Source organism: Protopterus annectens, chromosome 14.part0, assembly GCF_019279795.1.
Source record: "Protopterus annectens isolate FY-2018-M chromosome 14.part0, PAN1.0, whole genome shotgun sequence".
Classification (NCBI taxonomy): domain Eukaryota; kingdom Metazoa; phylum Chordata; order Ceratodontiformes; family Protopteridae; genus Protopterus; species Protopterus annectens.
The window spans coordinates 904,869,410-904,889,412 of record NC_056748.1 but is presented as its reverse complement, the minus strand read 5'-3'; the positions used below and the strand labels follow the sequence as shown (position 1 = coordinate 904,889,412).

Below are 20,003 nucleotides of genomic sequence, written 5' to 3'. Positions count from 1 at the left end.
TGTTTGACTAAAGTATCTGCCATGCAGCCAGGTTTAGGGTTTTGAGCCGACCATGCAGGATCGGATTGTTTTGTTGAGTCAGAAGGTGTGGAATTTGGGGCAAAATCCATGGTGGGCCCTGAGCCAAGTTCCTTAAGATAGGGTACCAGTGCTGGCGTGGCCAGTCTGGAGCAATCAGGATCATCTGTGGTTTTTCTTGGCTGGCTTTTAGGAGTACCTTTGACAGGAGAGGCAGTGGTGGGAAGGCATAGACTTTTAGGTTTTTCCAGCTGAACAGAACAGCATCCACTTTCCATGCTTGCTTGTGATAAGTCCTCATGCAGAATTTTTGTAGTTGGCAATTCAGAGGGGAGGCAAAAAGATCTATGTCTGGGCATCCCCATTTTTGTGTTATCATGCTGAAGATTTGTGGATTCAATTTCCATTTGTGAGGGTCCATGATATTTCTGCTTAGGTCGTCTGCCAGAGAATTTTTCTTTCCTGGCAGGAATTGTGCTAACAGGTGAACTTGGTACATTAGAGCTGTATTCCACAAGGTCATGGCTTGCCTGCATAGGGGATAAGAGAGTGCCCCCTTGTTTATGTACCACATTACTGTGGTGTTTTCTGTCTTTAGTAATAGCTGTCCTGGATGTAGAAGGTCCTTGAAAGCTGTTAGGGCATTTTGCACAACCAACATCTCCTTTTGATTGATGTGAAGATGCATCTGGTCTGTGGTCCACTTGCCCTGAATGCATTTTCCTGCCATGTGTGCTCCCCAGGAGTAATCAGAAGCATCTGTTGTTAGAGTCTGCCTGGCTGTGGGTTGGGTAAAAGGATGACCCTTGTTTAGGTGACATGCCTGTGCCCACCATCAAAACTCCTGTTGTAGGCAGGGAATCATTGGAATTACTGCTTCTAGACTGTGAGAATGTTTAGACCAAACACTTTTTAGGTACCATTGTAATTTCCTCATATGCAGTCTGGCATATAGTATTAGTAGTATGCAGGATGCCATGAATCCCAGGGCCTGCAGAATTATTCTTGCAGGGAGATGGGACATTTTTGCCAGTAGTTGAAAATATTGAGTTAGTTGCACTTGTTTGTCTGGCGTGAGGTAAGCCATCTGGGCCGTTGTATTTAAGCTGGCACCCAGGAATGTAATCTGTTGTGAGGGCACTAGTTTTGACTTCTTTTCGTTTACTGTGTACCCTAGAGAAATGATCAACTTTTTCACAAACGCCAGATGCTGAAGAAGAATGTCCTTTGTCTCTGCTTGAATGAGGCAGTCTTCCAGGTATGGATATATGTGAATTCCTTTTTGTCTGCAAAATGCAATTACTGGTGCCAGGCACTTTGTGAAGACCCTGGGCGTAGTAGATAAGCCAAAGGGCAGTGTAGAGAATTGGTAGTGCATTGTACCAGGTTGGAATCTGAGGTATCTTCTGCAATTTTGTCTGATAGGGACATGCAGGTATGCCTCTGAGGTCCAGAGTAACAAGCCAAGCCTTCTTGCCCAGCATGGGTAGAAGCTGCTGTAATGTCAACATTCTGAATTTCGGAATCTCCAGGTAAGTATTCAGAATTGAAAGGTCCAGTATAGGCCTCCAGGCTTTGTCCTTTCTGGGGACCAGGAAGAGTCTCGAGTAAAATCCCTGTCCTTGTTCCTGTTGTGGTACTTCTTGTATAGCTCTCATGTCCATGAGGGCTGAAATTTGCTTTTGTGCCTCTGCCCATTGATTTTGTGGCAGGTCTGGCATACCTTTTAGCTTTGGTAAAGTATGGAAGTGGAATCTGTAACCTTGAGACACAATATTCAGGACCCATTTGTCTTGGGTGATTGTTTGCCAGTTTTGAGAGAAAAGTGCTAGTTTTCCACGTAAGGGGGCTTCCAAAAGGGGGCGTGCTTTGCGTACGCAAAGGAAAGTCATTGTGACTGTTTCCTGTAAGGTTGAGACTTGCCCTCACCTCCTTCTGGGGTTGAGGTGCCCCACTGTCGTTGTCTGTTTGAGCCTTGGGGTTGAGATCTGCCTCTTGGGCATCTGTATCTGCCTCTCTGCGGCCTGTCTGACACTGGAAAGAACCAATTTCTGCTAAACTGAGGTGGCTGTACCTGTAAGAAATCCTTGACTGTTTGCATAGATTTAGCTTTATCCTCCATTTTCTTTAACACCTCTTCTGCCTTAACACTAAACAAGGTATCATGTTGTAAAGGTGCATCCAATAACTTTGCCTTAACATGATCAGGTAAACTCTGTTCTTTTAACCAAGCACGTCTTCGAATAATAGAACCTGTAACTGCGGCTCTACAAGAGGCCTCTAAAGAATCAAAACCACATTGCAGAGTATGTTTTCCCACCTGTTCAACTGCATGCAATAAATCCTGCATTTCTTTACAATCAGGAGCTTCTGAGCTAGCAAGCATTTTCTGTTTTAATTGAGCCATTAAATATTGTTGGTACTTAAGCATGTGAAACTGGCAAAAAGTTGCAGACGTGTATACTTTCTTCCCCCATCTATCCAAAGTTCTGGAATCTCTGTCAGAGGGTACTGGATTTTTTGCAATGGAAGCCTTAACCCCTTTTCGACCCTGAGATATAGTTTCTGGATCAGCAGAAGGGTTTTTGTAAGGAAACTTGTGAGAGTCAGGGACTCTACAATACCTATCTGGCTTGGCTGGAGCAGGGGGCAAAGAGTCAGGAGATAAGCTGGATTCAGAGAACACATCATCCACAATGTCTAGGACAGGTGGAATAGCCAGGGGCCTGTGCTGAGGCAGTAAGAGGAAATCCCTGAGCCTTTTCTTAGAGTCTGAGTAATCCTGACTTTCCCAATGGAAATGTTCCCTCTTGGTATGTAAAGTTTCCCCAAAAGAATAATCCTCAGGAGGAGAGGCTGAAGGGATAGATTCCTCAGCATCAGAGTCCTCATAGGCGGGGTAAGAGTATCCCCGATCTGAAGAGGAATCAGAGGAAATGGAAACCTGATCAGAGGAGTCATAGTCTGTATCCTGCCTAGGCCTTTTCTCAGGAGGGGGATGGGAACCCCTGATTAGAGTAATGAGGTCTTCGGCCATTTTAAGCATCTGTTTCTTAGGCATGGAGGACTGTCCAGGAGAATGCTGTACTTGTTTCTTTGTCTTTAATGGTACCTTTGTCTTGGTTGTTGTTTTAATGGTAAGTTGTGAAGGTCTGAAAACACCCTCAGAAGCCGGTGCCTGCTCAACGGCTCCGGACCCATCTGAGGGATTAGTTTCCGTAGGCCCAATACCCTGAGTTTCCAGAGGCCTAGATGTCTCCACGTGGGAGTCGGAAGCGGCCTGTGGCTCTGAGGTAGCGGGTGTCAGGGGCTGCGAAAGCACCTCACTGAGAACAGGCGACTGGCCTAGAAAAGGTTTTGTCAGTTTTGGACCTCGGATGCCTGTCTTTATCCTTGTCTTTGTGTTTTTTCGGTATTGAAGACGTCGGCTGATCCGACAGCATGGTATAATTGAACCTTCGGCCAAAGTAGTGTAAAGCAAAATCAAAACGTCTTTTTATAGTGCGTTTGTTGAATCTAGCACAAAACCGACAACTAGTGACGTCATGATCAGGGCCTAGGCATGGAATACAGTAAGAGTGGAAGTCCTTATGAGGTATTTGCTTCCCACAAGAAATACAATTATTAACTTTTTCGGTCTGAGGCAAGAAAAAGGTTTCCCCAACGGGGTACTTAGCTTTATTGAAGACTTCGGATCTGAAATTCGACTTCGAAAATCTCAGAAGTCGGCCGACCGGCACTTGTGAACTGCTTCTGCTTCTGGCACCGCATGGCAAGAAAGACTGAAGAAAATGGAGTCGGATGCATATTATATACCCCTGGCGCACTGACGTCAGGGAAGAAGTGACAGCAACCGACGCCGGACCAAGACTTTGGAACTCTGGCCAACTGCAGGACCACCTGACGGCACGATAACCCAAGTGTGATGACTGCAGCAGTGTAAAGTACAGTTGTGTACACTTACCATAAATGTAGATGTTCGAGTGGCTTCACTGTTGCAGTCATCACTGTATGGTTCTTCCTGCCGGCAGGCAGCCCTTGTTAGGCCAGAATCCCAAAGTCTGGGTCCGGCGTCGGCTGTTCAGTCATGCTCCCTGACGTCAGAGCGTCAGGAGTACAAAGCTGCCAGCAGACGCCATGTTCTCCAGTTTTTCTTGCCCCAGATGTCAGGTACCCACAAATGAAGGCTAATAGTAAAACAAAAATGTAACATACAACAAACCCCATACCCTGTAGCAAATACACCTCAGAAGAAGGGTGAAGTAGGAAACTACAGTAATGTAAGTATAAGAGGGGACAGGAGGGTGGGTAACCCAGACTGCAACAGTGAAGACACTCGAACATCTACATTTATGGTAAGTGTACACACCTGTACTATGTTCATCGTGTTTCACTGTTGCAGTCATCACTGTAGGGTTGAATCCCAAAGCTGAGATAGAGGGTGGTGGTTATAGAGTAGAAGGGGCGTCTAGAAGGCCCTGCAAGACTGCAGAAGCAAAGCCTGCCCTAGACTTAGAGTAAAGAGGGAGATTATAGTGCTTAGAGAAAGTATGCACTGAACTCCAAGTTGCAGCTTCCAAAATATCTTTGGTAGGTACTCCCCTGAGAAAGGCAGCTGAAGTAGCAGCAGCTCTGGTAGAGTGAGTCCTAATTTTTCCTGGGATTTGCTTTCCATGATGAGAATAACAAAATCTGATTCCATGAGCAATCCATTTAGAAATGGTCTGTTTTGAAATAGCTTTGCCTTGGGAATTTGTTGCATAAGAAACAAACAGTTGCTCTGTTTTCCTGATATCCTTGGTTCTGTCCAGGTAAAAACGAAGTTGCCTATGTACATCCAAGGAATGCAAGATCCTTTCCCCCTTATTTTGTGGATTAGTGAAAAAAGTTGGTAGGTGAATAGTTTGATTTAAAGCCACTTTGGAAACCACTTTAGGCATGAAAGTAGGATTAGTCCTTAAAGACACCCTGTCTTGGTGAAAAATAATATAAGGTTCCACAGCCATGAGTGCTTGTAAGTCCGAGACTATCCTTGCTGAGGTCAAAGCCAGTAGGATAGCTGTTTTCCATGATAAATACTTAATATCAGATGTGGCAGCAGGCTCAAAAGGAGGCAGAGTGAGTTTTTCCAGAACATAGTTGAGGTCCCAGGCAGGTATGGGTGGTGTCCTAGGGGGCCTTAAATTCTTTGCTCCTCTGAGATATTGTTTCAGAAGTGGATGCGAAAAGATTGGAGGATCTGTATTGTAATGTGAAGAGATAGCTAAGGCATGTATTTTTATGGAGGAGAAGGATAAACCCTTATGTAGCATGTCTGTCAGGTAATGTAAAATCAATGGGATATTAGGAATGAGAGGATCCGAATCCTGAGCATGCATCCAGGTGCAAAATCTCTTCCATTTACCTGCATAAGATTTTCTAGTGCTAGGCCGTCTGGCTTCTAAGATGACATCCATGACCTGTTTGGGAAGGGTAGGATTAATCATAGACCCTGAATTCGCCATGCTGCCAGGCTGAGAGTTTTGATATGAGAGTGCAGAACCTGGCCCTGGTGTTGTGACAAAAGATTTGGAATCTGAGGTAAAAATCCAAGGAGGCTCCTGGGATAGATTCATCAGTGTTGAGTACCAAAACTGACGAGGACAATTTGGGGCCAGTAAAATCATCTTGGGTTTGTCCTGCTTGATCTTTAATAACACTCACGGAAGAAGAGGTAGTGGAGGAAAAGCATATCCCGAGAGGTTTCTCCAACTGAATGAGAGTGCATCTACTTTCCATGCTAGTTTGTGAAATGTTCTTGTGCAAAAAATCTGTAACAAGTGGCTGAGGGAGGATGCAAATAGATCTATGTCCGGGCAGCCCCAGGGTTCTGTAATCATCTTGAATATTTGGGTGTCTAGCATCCACTCGTGTGGGTCTGACAGGTTCCTGCTCAGGCTGTCTGTCAGAATATTTTGTTTCCCTGGCAGGAACTGAGCTTGTAGATCCACTTTGCAAGCTAGAGCTGTGTTCCATAGAGTCATGGCTAGTCTGCAAAGGGGGTAGGAGTGTGAACCCCCTTGCTTATGTACCACATAACTGTGGTGTTGTCTGTCCATATCAGTAGTTGTCCTGGCTGTATTAAATCCCTGAAAGCCAAGAGGGCATTCTGTACAGCTAACATCTCCTTTAAATTGATATGTAGGTGCTTCTGATCCTCTGTCCAAAAACCTTGCAGGCCTTTCCCCTGCAAGTGGGCTCCCCATGCGTAATCCGAGGCGTCCGTGGTTAACACTTGGCTGGCTGGAGGCAGACTGAAGGCTTTCCCTTTGTTGTGAAGACATGCCATGGTCCACCAATGGAATTCCTTTTGTAGGCAAGGCAAGACAGCAATCTGTGTCTCTAGACTGTGGCAATGCTGGGACCATACACTTTTTAGGTACCATTGTATTTTTCTCATATGTAGTCTTGCATTTGGTATAAGAAGGATGCAGGAGGCCATGTAACCCAAAGCCTGCAGGAATTTCCTTGCAGTTAGCGGAGACATTAACGCCAAGGTTTTGAAAGTTGAAGCCAGCTGTAGTTGTTTTTCGAATGTCAGGAATGCCATCTGGGCTGTTGTGTTTAGAAGAGCACCCAGAAAGGTTATCTGTTGTGTAGGTGTCAAATTTGACTTTTTTATGTTCACAGTGAATCCCAGGTACTTGAGTAGATTTTGAACAAATTCTAGGTGCTGGAGTAAGATCTCCTTGCTGTCTGCTTGAATAAGGCAGTCGTCCAGATAAGGGTAAATTTGAATTCCCTTGAGTCTGCAATAAGCTACTACTGGTGCCAGGCACTTGGTGAAGACCCTGGGCACAGTAGACAAGCCAAAGGGCAGCACAGAGAATTGGTAATGTTTCAAGCTGGCCTTGAACCTGAGGTATTTTCTGCACTCCTGTCTGATAGGGATGTGTAGGTAAGCCTCCTTTAAATCCAATGTCACCATCCAAGCATTTTTGATCAACATTGGCAGGAGCTGCTGCAGAGTAATCATCTTCAACTTTGGTATCTCCAGGAAAGTATTTAAGACTGACAGATCCAGGATGGGTCTCCATGAATTTTGTTTTCTGGGAACTAGAAAGAGCCTTGAGTAAAAGCCTTGTCCCATCTCTGATTGTGGAACCAGTTCTATGGCCCTCATAGCCATGAGTGATCCCACCTGGTTTAATGCCTCTGCCCATTGGTGTTTTGGCAGGTCTGGCCATCCGTTTGGTCTTGGCAAGGTATGAAAGTGGAATTTGTAACCTCTTGAAACTACATCCAGAACCCACTTGTCTTGGGTTATGTAAGTCCAATTTTGTTGAAAAAGAGAGAGTTTTCCTCCTAAAGGGGCTTCCAGGAGAGAAGTTCCTGGAGCCATGCAGGGGGAGTCATTGAGCCTGTTTTCTATAAGATTGAGGTCTGTCCTCTCCACCCCTGGGGGTGGAAGCACTCCACTGTCTAGGTCTGTAAGAGGTCTGTGATCGGCCCTCCCTCTGGAGTGCCTATATCTACCCCTCTGAGGCCTGTTCGAGCTGGGAAAGGACCAATTTTTAATTGGCCAATTTCTGCTAAATCTTGGGGGCTGAACTTGTAAGAAATCCTTAACCGTTTGCATGGATTTTGCCTTATCCTCCATTTTCTTTATCACCTCTTCAGCCTTAGACCCAAACTAAACATTATGCTGAACAGGAGCATCTAGTAACTTTGCTTTCACTTGATCAGGTAAGTTTTGTTCTTTTAACCAAGCATGCCTTCTAATGACTGTGCCAGTGGCAGCCACCCTGCATGAAGCCTCCAAGGCATCAAAACCACAATGTATGCCATGCTTCCCCACTTGCTCAACAGCATGCATCAAATCGTGTAATTCCTTATTATCTGCACATGCAGAAATGGTACCTAGCTTTTGTTTCATAACAAACAGGAATTGCTGATATTTTAGCATATGAAATTGACAATTTAAAGCCCTAATAGATAAAATAGCAAAAGTGTACACTTTTTTGCCCCATCTCTCCAAAGCTCTAGAATCCTTATCTGTCGGAATAGGGTTTTTTGCAGAGGCGGCCTTAACACCCTTAGGACCCTGAGAAATGGTCTCTAGATCAGCAGCAGGATTTTTGAAAAGGAACTGGTGGGAGTTAGGGACCCTGTAATATCTGTCGGGCTTAGCAGGAGCTGGAGGAAAGGAGTCAGGAGTCAAATTAGCCTCAAAAAAGGCATCATCCACAATATCCAAAATAGGAGGAATAGCCAGGGGTCTATGTTGGGGAAGAAGGAAATCCCTAAGCCTTCTCTTAGATTCAGAGTACTCCTGTCCTTCCTAGTGAAAATGTTCCCTCATTTCATGTAAAGTTTACCCAAAAGAAAAATCCTCAGGGGGAGAAGCTGATGGAATGGATTCCTCAGCATCAGAATCCTCATAAGGAGGGAAAGTACAGTCCTGTTCAGAGGAAGACACTGAAAAAATAGATGCCTGGTCAGAGGATTCATAATCCAATTCTTGCCTTGGCCTTTTGTCTGGAGGGGGATATGAACCCCTAATCATGGTTAGTAAGTCCTCTGCCATTTTAAGCAGCTGTTTCTGAGATTTGAGTCCCGGATCAGAAGAGGCCTGGGCTGGTGTCCTTGATTTAGAAGGAGTCTTAGCCTTTGTCTTTGGCTTTGCCTTTATCAGAAGCTGTGTAGGCCTGAAAGCCACCTCGGAAGCCGGTACCTGCACAGCGGCTCCGGACCCATCCAAGGAAGCATTGTCCAAAGGTCCTGCAGCTGGAGTACTCAAAGGCCTAGTAGGCTCCTCGTGGGAGTTCGTTTTGGCAATCTGTTCTGAAATGGCCGACGACAGGGGCTGCGAAAGCACCTCACTGACGACGGCCGAACCTGTAGCTGGCTCTGCTTGTAAACCGTCGTCTGATTTGGACCTCGGAGGCCTGTCCTTATCCTTGCATCGTTTGTGAACTCCGGTAGTCGGAAGCGTGTCCAACGACATTTTATAATTAAATCGCCTGCCAAAGTAGTGAAAAGCAAAATCGTACCTCCGCTTAATAGTACGTTGGTTAAATCTAGCACAAAACCGACAACTAGCTACGACGTGGTCAGGGCCTAAACAAGGAATACAGTAAGAGTGGATATCCTTATGAGGTATTTGTTTCCCACAAGAAATACAATTATTAACTTTTTCTGACATTGGACTGGAGCAAGAAAAAAGTTTCCCCAATGGGGTACTTAGCTTTGAGAAGAAGAAGTAAGTCTTCAGACTGAAGCACGAAAAAATATCAGGAGTCAGCTGACCGGCCCTTGCGAACTGCTTCCACTGCACGGCAAGAAAGACTGGAGAACATGGCGTTGGCTGGCAGCTTTGTACTCCTGACGCTCTGACGTCAGAGAGCATGACTGAACAGCCGATGCCGGACCCAGACTTTGGGATTCTGGCCGACCAAGGGCTGCCTGCCTGCAGGAAGAACCCTACAGTGATGACTGCAACAGTGATACACGGTGAACATCCCTGTAATATTTATCAGGTTATCTGGGAGCAGGAGGTAAAGAGTCAGGGGCCAAGCTAGATTCCAAAAAGGCATCGTCAACAATGTCCAGCACAGAGGGGATAGCTAAAGGCCTGTGTTGGGGAAGGAGTAAGAAATCTCTAAGCCTCCTTTTAGAATCAGAGTAGTCCTGGCTTTCCCAGTGAAAATGCTCCCTAAGAGTATGCAAGGTTACACCAAAAGAAAAATCCTCTGGGGGAGAAGCAGAGGGAACAGAGTCCTCTGCATCAGAATCCTCATAAGTGGATAAGGGTAAATCCTGGTCATCAGAGGACACAGAAATTTCAGAATCCTGGTCAGAAGCATCATAAGCAAATTCAGTCCTAGGTGTCTTAGAGGGGGAGGTTAGCTTCCCCTGATTAAAGTAATAAGGTCTTCAGCCATTATCATTTGTTTTTTAGGCATAGAGGCCTGACCATGCGGTCTGGGCATCAGTTTCCTAGGCATGGTTCGAGTTTTAGGCCTTGAAGAAGAAGATGGCGTTGGTTTAATATGCAAGTCAGTAGGCCTGAATACACCCTCAGAAGCCGGTGCCTGCGCAGTGGCACTGGACCCATCCAAGGTAGAGACATCCGCAGGTTCCACAGTTGAAGCATCTCATGGCATACCAGACTCTGAATGGGTCTCAGTAGAGGTCTGCGAATCTGAAGTAGCGGGTATCAGGGGCTGCGAAAGCACATGAGTACCAGTGAACTGGCGACTAGCTTAGGAGAAGCATCGTTGGTAGCTTTGGACCTAGGCGGCCTGTCTTTATCTTTGGATTTTTTTGGAATGTCTGCAATCGGATGACGTACCGAAGACATATCTGGATAATTGAACAGAGTACCAAAATATGTAGAAGCGAAAATATACCAACTACGAATAGTTTGTGGTTTAAATAAGGCATAAAACTGACAGGGAGGTACGTCGTGGTCAAAGCCTAGGCAAGGAATACAGTACGAATGAAAATCTTTGTGAGGTATTGGCTTTCCACAAGAAATACAATTACTGACTTTTACTGACATCGGTTTAGAGCAAGAAAAAGTTTCCCCAACGGGGTACTTAGCTTTAGTTGAAGACTTCGGTTCTGAAACTTGAAAACGAAAATTTTAGGGGTCAGTCAACTGGCACTTGCGAACTGCTTCTGCTTCGGGCACTGCACGGCAAGAAAGACTGATGTAATGGCGTCGGCTGCATGCTTTATACCCCTGACTACCTGACGTCAACGGAAGATGAGACAGCAATTGACGCAGGACCCAGGACTTTGATAATCAGGCCGACTGAGGGCTACTGCAAGCAGACAACCCAAATGTGATGACTGCAACAGTGAAACACGAAGAACATCTATACTATGACAAATTTCTAACAATAACTATTAAGAAGAAAGCTGAAGTGAATAATTGCAATGGCAGAATGTCCAGTACTGAAAAAGTTAAAGAATAATTTACTCACATAAAAACTTTACCAAATAAAAAAGAAAAAAGGGGCTGAAGAAAGACAATATTAATCTATCAAAATTTATGCAATTTTTTGTAAAATAAGGAGGAGCACTTAACTACCACTCAGCTCTAAGATCCACTTCTGAATGCTGCAACAGCGAGCACAATTGGAGGTATCTTTACAAACAAGGAGTATTGTGGGAAAATATTTCTTAAATGGGCTTGAGGTTGGAGCACTAGTTTTGTTGTCTCAGATGCGACAAAGGGCTCAAGGACCCACAAGTCAGATGGGATATATGGAATAAAAAGAATCTAAAATAAACATACCTCGACCACCAAAAAAAAAAAAAAAAAAAAAAAAAAACAAACCTCAATCATATACCACCCAAAAATCTAAATTCAAACACAAAACAAAACTGGAAAAACATCAATTTCTTATTCTCTTCAATGAAAAAATCAACAGCAAATTAATTAAATATAACTACCCAAAATACACAATATCAGCCGACCAACATATCATTCCCCCATCCAATACACTTTCAAAACATATATTCCAATAAACTCAAAAGAATAAAAAAAAAAAAAAAAAACAGAAAAATCAACAAGTCAGAATAAGAGTGTGTCCACATGCATAAAACCTTACACCTCAACTAAAATTACACTAATGATAAAGATGCAACACAGTACAACAAAACACTAGTAAATGTAAAAATAAAAACCAACACCAAATATTCAGAAAATGTATTTTAGACACTGTTCTATGTACCCACATTTAACCAATCTGAAACTTTACCAGCTAACAGTGCGTCACTACACCCCTTCCATTCAGAAAAAAATGAAAATCGGTACTATTATATACTGTAACATCTCTACCACAATAATGCCCAAAAATAATAAATAAAATAACGGAAAAAGGAATGTTAACACAAAATTCAAAAAAGACCTAGAATAAACCCACTGGGTTGGATCTATGGCTAATCATCGAAAGGAATAACCATCAAACAGGCACATCGAATGCAAAGCATCAAAACTCCATCCATCGAAAGTTTCATCGAACTTGTGAGACAGGTAAAGTAACTACTTGGCTAACACTTCCCAGTCTCACAAACGGCAGTATTTCAAATCTACCCCCCCCCCCCAAATATATATACCAGCTCTGAGATTGCACTACAGTGGGAAACGTTAGATGAGAAAGTGCTGGCCAACTAGTTATTTTCCCCATCTCACAGGTTCAATGAAGTGCACTTTCGACGAATGGAGTTTTAATGCCTTGCATTCGATGATGTGCTGTTCGATGGTTATTCCTTATGATGATTAACCATAGACTCATGGGGGTCTAGGGATGCAATAAATGAAATACCTGCAACTGTGGTATACAGAAAGCCAGCACTACCTGTCAATATAACTCGTTCCCACACCACAATACCAGGTATTTAATTTATTGCATCCCCAGACCTAGTACCTAAAGTGACTAAAAATTAAACAAAATGCAACTTAACTGTAACATTAACAACTTCTAACATACCCCTCAGTAGCTACTGAAATAAATCAAACAAATGAATTGCCACTACATAAATACAATTAAAATTTACCTCAGAACACTACCAGCTCTGTGCATAGGACAGAATCTTATGACCCAGATGATCAGAGTTTGAACAGAAGCTCAGGTAGTACAGGAACTGGGCAGAGAAAGGAAGGAGTGAAGAGTTTATGCCAGCTTTCCATACTGGGGAAGGAGGAGTGATCCGGCTGTCTGCCTGTCACTTGCAAGTCAAGGCTTGGGGTAAAAGATGCAACCAGAAGCCAGGACTGTGGGCCTGGTGCTCCCAAGTCAGTGATGGCTGCTCCTCTTGAACACGTGTGGGAAAAATATACTACACTAGACAAGAATAGGCTATAAAACTACCAAATCCTAACGTAATCCCTCATTAACTACTAAAACACCAAGCAACTGAATTGTCACTACAAAAATACGATTTACCTCAGAACACTACTTCCCCATGGTTACTGACAAAATCCCTGGATGCCTGTTGAGAAGCATAAAGTCACACTCAGCAGAACCCTCCATCTGTTTTTCTCCACTGGTTATGACCCCATGGAGAGGTGAATGGCAGTTGTAGTGCCCTTGCATAAAGGTGGCCCTTTTGCTGATCCTGACAGTTATATCTCTATAGTACTCACTAGTATTATTTGCAAGGTTATGGAACATATTATAGGTGAACTAATAAACAGTGATAAAGATGACCAGAGTACACACCAGTTCAGCCCTGCAAAAGGTACAGCATGCCTGCTTAACCTGCTTGAATTATCTGAAAGGGTTACTGAGGTGACAGATAATTGGTACATAGTCCACACTGCTTATATGGACATTGTCAAGAACACTGACACCATCTGCTATGTTGGGATTATATTGACAAATTCTCAACTCAACATTAACCCAAACACAGTTCACTGACTGGGTAGCTGTCCATCTGACAGAATCCATGCCATGAAGAGTGAGGGCATTTGGTCTACACAAAAAAATGTCACAGTTGTGTACCACAAAGCTCTGTCTTGGGAAACCCCTCGTCTTTGGTATGTATTTCCATTACACAACAGATGATATCAATTGGCTATGGCTAACCAAGTTTGTCAATGACTGCAGATTATGGGTGGTTACCAAGTCTCATTCTGGTACCCAGATTCTCCAGCAAGGGCTGGACCAAGCAAATACTTGGTGTACTAATCATGGACTTCCCCCACGACACAAGAAATGCAGCATAGTTTCCTTTGGTAAGCCTAGCATCACTACTGCTTACCATTTAGGTAACATTCCACTTACATTTGACATAATCAGGAACTTAGGTATGTATGGTGATAACAGTCTCCTTTGACCACGATGGCTCTATGATTGTTAGAAAAACCTTTATCTCCTTAAGGGCGTGATAAGTTGCAGTTCCACTTTATTCATCTCTTATGTCCATCACTGAATATAGTGCACCCTTTGGCATATACCTTAGCAAACACCTAAACCAGTTTGAGAGACCTCAACATTTCCACACCTAAAGGTTCAAGAATTATACTGCCTTTAGCTCTGACAGACTATAAGCACTGCTCCTTTACTTGGTATCATACAAACACCTGGGAGGCGATCTCCGTTTATCTTTCCATTCCATGGATGACTTAACACTCTGAACTTTTTCATCTAAACAAAACAAATAATAAAGCAAACACCTCATTCTAGAGACCTAAACCTACACTACCACACTGAAATCAGCAAATGGCATGACAGATAGGGGATGCGTTGGAGTTATTTGTGAAATAAAGTGCCTTTACCTATCAAGCAGAGTATTTCCCTATTAACATTTAAAACTATTCTAGATGACTGGATGAGTGATTGCAAATTTTCAGTAGTGATATGCAGATAAAACCTATTTAAAGGGGAGTACTGTTAGTCTACCACCATTATTGGGTGATATGGTTGAGCTTCTTTATGGTCTCTTTTTGTCCATAAGCTTACTAAGAATATACATACCTATAAAAAAAACAGGCACAACCGAAAATGCAGAAAGGACCTTGGTGGGATGCTAATGCTCCTGTAAGCCATACAGGGAAAGGATTAGGGCTTAAAAGAAACTGCTCAGTTGTGCACCTTAATAAAAAGTTTCAAGATGCGCTCAAATGGTGTGGTAGCACTGGAGGAGTGGTTAACCACTTATAGGCTGTAAAGCTACAGACAAGATCCAATGGGGTGTGTGGATCTCTTCCTGTGGGCGCTGGGGATGCCAGTTGGTATAATCTGTATCACTGAACTGGTGTGCCACTTAGTGGGCAACAGTCTGCAGGGAAAACTGAAACCTGTGAAGGCTGATATAAATACGTCTTCCTGCCTGCCTGGCTGACGATTCCCTCTAGTCAGCTTTTGTCTAAGTCAGTGTCTATGTTGTTAAAGACAGAAGACAAACGGGCAAATGACAGAAAGGCTAATATCAACTTCTAAAAAGGCAAAACAAAGTACAGAAACATCTGAACAAAGGTCAGAAGCCATCAACAAGACATTTCATTTTATATAAACCTAGGCAAGCTACCTAAAACCCTACTTAGTAAAAATGTAGGCAATTAGCAAAGTTTAATCAAAGATTATGTGACACAGTACCTAACATAAAAGCACAGAAAAAAAAAATGGGCACCTTCACACATATGCATTTGATATTTATATATTCCTATAAACTGTTCACAATTCTTAAAAAAAATAAAAAGGAAAAATCAAATATTACTTTATTACAACTACAAAAATGTAAAACTGCAAAAATATTAATTAAAAAAGACAAAAAAAATGAATTTTACATACATGTAATAAACCAGCCAATTTTGATGTGTAGCCTCTTGGCCGCTCTTTGTCTTTAAACCTAAAAGCCATTGCATTTAGATCCTGAAAAGAAAAAAAAAGTGAAGAGATTCAATGAAGTACATAAAAATAAAAACATCAAAAAAATGAAAATTAAAGGCCATTAGGGTCAACTACTGTTTCTAAATTGCACATTTTTCTTAACGAGGCTTCTGCAAAATTATAAAACAGTTCCCTTATACCTTACTAATATAATTCTCAAAACATGTGTTACAGAACTAAAACCAGAAACCAGTTATATAAGCACTTTGTTAAAAATCATACCATTACATCCCACCAATACATACAGCGTAGTTGAGCCAGCAACATCAATGGAATGAATTCTAAATGTCTAACACAAACTCAAAACGATGGGTAGCAACTAGCAATAACAAATTATGCAAAGGCAAATACACTCCCAACACCAGATTCTTATAGGTCAATAAAGTTCTTGAAAAAAACAACCCACAACAGGTAGCCCTGCACTCAAAGTGTAAGTGACATCTTAATCAAATATTAAAAAAACAAACACATCTACATGCTGAATGTTCGCTTGCAATACTGTTGCCATATTGTATTGGAGTGTAATGGAGAGATGAGAAAGAAAGAAAAATAACAAATTACTTTTCTGTAATTGAAACTGGAGGAGTAGTCTATTAAATCCACACTGATTCTTTTGGATTTCAGTTCTGAAATGCAGCAAATGGTTATGACACATCACAGATTTACTGCAAATTGGTATATGTTTACTGCCTAAAAGTAAAAGCAACTTATCAAATGTACTATTGTTAATAATTAGTGATGTCACTGTTTGGATGTACACAGGAAAAAAAAATAGAACTTACTCTGTAATCCATAGTGCTCACTGTAAACACAATGTATACTGCTCAAACTTTCTACAACTGACTATGAATTCTTTATGAATTAAAAAAGAATGTTTAAAAAAAAAAATTCCTGATGTATAAAAAAGGCACCTAAGAATTTTACTAGAGGAAAGCACAGTGTAATTGGTTTTAATAAATATGGCAATATGGCATGTTGCAATTTAGTGTTTTATAAATATCCATGGCTACTCGATTCTCGGCTGGAGTGCGGGGAGTGCCTTCTGTGTGGAGTCTGCATGTCCTCCCCACAGTTGGGTGGCGTTTAAAAGACATGCGTAAATGGTCGTGCCTTCGTTGAAGGTTGGACATCAAGCTGGCAACTCGACATTCGTGAAAATCCACTGCCAATCATTAGCAGACCGGAGTTCCGCTGTGGCAACCCCTAACCGGGAAAAAACGAAAAACAAACAACATCATAAATATCCATGGCTACATTTTTTCTAACTCTGAAATTTCTTTATGAACTCAAAAATGCTTATTTAAACCGGCAAAAATGTCTGGGTGCTTGTTTTTATTCCCATAACAGAACCACAAGTGGAGAGTAAAGATAATGTTGGGTCCTGATTTCAAGGTGGATAGGTGGGTAAAGCAGTCCTAAGGGCTTATGTCACCTACCGATGAGAATGACGCATCTTTGCCTACAAACTCATTCCATGCCTGGCCCTGGGGTCTGTAGCACAGAACACGCTTACTAATGTTGCGGACCCAGAGTGCAAAAAATCTCATGCCCTTCCTGATGGTTGCCTAAAAGAGGCCCACTCTTGACCGAGTCTTCCCCAGTTATGGGCAGCAAGAGGACTAAATGATCGAGAAATACATGGATATAAACAGAAGATGATTGACTTTAATAATTGGCTTAGTTTTTGGTGTCAATATTTGTTAGCGGGGGAGAAGATGGTTAACAAGCCATGCTGCTTTAGGATGGTTTGCACCTGTCCCCTTCTAAGCTTTCAATACTGGCTAAAACACCGTCCTTACCAAAAGAGCTTTTTCAGGCAATTCCAAATTGACAAACCTTCCAAAACAGGAAAATCTAAAGGTGTTACTGCTCAATGCCAGGAGTCTAAACAAGAAGCTCCACTCCTTCCAAGCTCTCCTCGCCTTATAGACAAAGCAGGCAACTGTGCAGTTAACCAAGACGTGGTTTAAAGCTGCTGAGAGTACCCTGGCAGTGCAAGGTTTCAATACCTTCCACATATTTTGACCAGAAACAGCTCAGGTAGGAACTAAAGGTGTCTTGATCTACACTAAGAACAAGCCTGCCACCTCTAGGTAGATCAAGACACCTTTAGTCCCTACCTGAGCTGATGCACTGGAGTTCCTCCACATTCAAATTTCTATAGATAAAGTCCTATACCATATCCAAAGCATGCTATTGGTTGTCAATGTTCCAAGAAACCCAAAGGTCATACATACACCTACTAAAGACACTCTCCTTTCAATCAAATATCATACTTACGGGGTATTTTAATTATCCCTCTATAAACTAGGAATCCTACATAACCCCAATTTTTCAGGCACAGAGATTGTTAGACTTTGTAAAAAAACATCCTGCACCAGTCACTGCATATGCCTACTACAGTAGAAACATACTGGACCTGGCACTCACAAATATGAGAGAACACTGCATCTATTTTTTGGAAGTCAAGGACAATGACAAGGGTCTCCAGCTTGCCAGGTTTTCAGATTATTGCAAGCCAGGAACAATCACAACCCCCCACCTTTCCAGACACTAACATCATATTGGAAGGTCTAATACAGACAAATGACCAGTACCAAAGCCACAGCTTAAAACTCAATGTCAATAAATGCATAACAGTACCTTTGGGGAAGTTGGCCAATCAGGGAAACTGTCTCATTGACAAAACACCCCTAAACGTAGACACAGGAAGTTAACAGTTATGGATCTGAGTGGTTAGCATGAGTTTTCTCATGTCTTATACCACCATGGGATCCTGAACTAATGAAACAGCACCAACAAATCGTCTCTTTGATTCAAGAAGCCTTATAAAAAAAAAAAAAAAAGTAATTAGTTAAAAGAAGGTAGCACAATTGTATCAGGTGCATCAGTCAACCAATTCATCATGGAGAGCTATCAGGCACATGGTACTAATACTGGCGATTCATTCCTCTTAATCAATATATTCCAAGACACAAGAGAAGTTAGATGAACAAAATAGTATATAATGAAGTAAAAAAGATGAGTGAGTTGAGTGGAAAATAAGAAGAAAATGGACCAGAGGTAAGATGAAACAGAAATAGCTCTCTCTGACCAGTCAGACCATGTGGATAGACTGACAAAGGAGATTAAAGAAAAAAAAATGATACCATGGAAGACAAGGACAGACATGAAAACATATGTTTTACTAATATTCCGGATGGATCGGAAGGAAAAGATTTTAAGATATTTGTGATACGGCATTTTCAACAGACAGAGATCCCTGCCAATAAAATCAAGCTGGATAGAGTATACAGGGTCTTTCTGCCTGCAGAAGCAAATATCCAATTCCCATGGTCCACTGTAATAAAAGTAGAAAGTTTTACCTTAAAAAAGACTGATCAGCACTCTGGAAGAAAGGATCTGTCCTTAGAACAGCAAACACACGACTACTCCTCAGCTATGAGACTTAAGAGGAATACATTCTACACACAACTAAATGTTAACTTTAAATTTCTCTACCCAGTAAACTTTAAAATATTCTTTCTAAGAGGTGACAAAACATTTCTCTCACCAGAGAAAGCAATGGCAGAGATTCAAAGAAACAGAAGCTTCCTTCAGGAAAGCACCCACCAGAGGATGGAACAAATGCAATAGAGAATACAAGCTGCATTTCTAAAACCTTGACAAAGGGGGAACCAATAAAATCATTTTGTATGTTTAGAATGGAACTGCTGGATAAGCAGTCCGATATGAAACAGCATTCTAAACGGCTGACAGAGGCAGCTGTGGTGACATTTTCAGACCGTAGTTTGTGTGTTCTGTTGGAGGGTACGTGATAACAGGACTTAATCTGCTATTAAAGTTTGAGAGTAGGTGAGACAATTTTAAGTTCCTGGTTGATCCGGTTATACAATCACAGCCTCTTCTTTGTATTTATCCTTCTGGCTATTTGCATTCTGTTGACATCCTTTATGTCTTCAATATGTACCAATACAACACTGATCGAGGGCGTAGACACTATCTATATCTATAAGAAGCAAGTTTGCAACACAATGTAAAAGAACGAGATATATTACTTAAGGACTGTTGCAGCCTTGGTACATACTCTGAAGAAACTTTTTTTTTTTAAACAAATATCTTTTTGGGGTAGAGGAGGGTTGCTTATGAAAGTTTTTGCTTGAGGTTCTAAGGGCTGTTTGAACACAAAGCGGTGTATTACTTCTAGTTTACAGCAATGGTATGTAATAAAACAGGAGGCAGACTCACCTTTGAGAATGATGTTATACAAAATGCTCAAGTGTGCAGTAAAGCCTATAGCATCCTTGGGGAGTAAGGTATCACCACTGCACAAGCTCTTGTAATAAATACAAACAACTTTCCTCAAGTTATTGGCTCACCTCTAGGTGAAGTTAGTTTACACAGAAAATGGACTACTTGTGCAAGTATAACCATGACAAAGGAGGCTTAAGACTTGATAAGCAACAGGTTATTTGTTAACAAAAGCTTTAAGGTGGTTGGGAGCACAGAAATGGATAAGAGCTAATCTCTGGTATGCAACTAGAAGACCACATGCTCTTTTACACCACAAAGGAAGATGGCTTCATCTTTGCAATGCTT

The 20,003-nt window shown here is 42.1% G+C and overlaps 1 protein-coding gene across 6 annotated transcripts in view; it reads right to left on the bottom strand.

The window, feature by feature from the left end:
* Positions 1 to 20,003, bottom strand: part of IDE (insulin degrading enzyme) — a 3,524,264-nt gene that overhangs the window by 2,179,757 nt on the left and 1,324,504 nt on the right. For all 6 annotated transcript variants that reach the window (XM_044056694.1, XM_044056696.1, XM_044056693.1 and 3 more), the window contains one exon: positions 15,306 to 15,386. In XM_044056694.1, the coding sequence (XP_043912629.1) occupies positions 15,306 to 15,386 (81 nt within the window). The remainder of the gene's footprint in view (positions 1 to 15,305; positions 15,387 to 20,003) is intronic.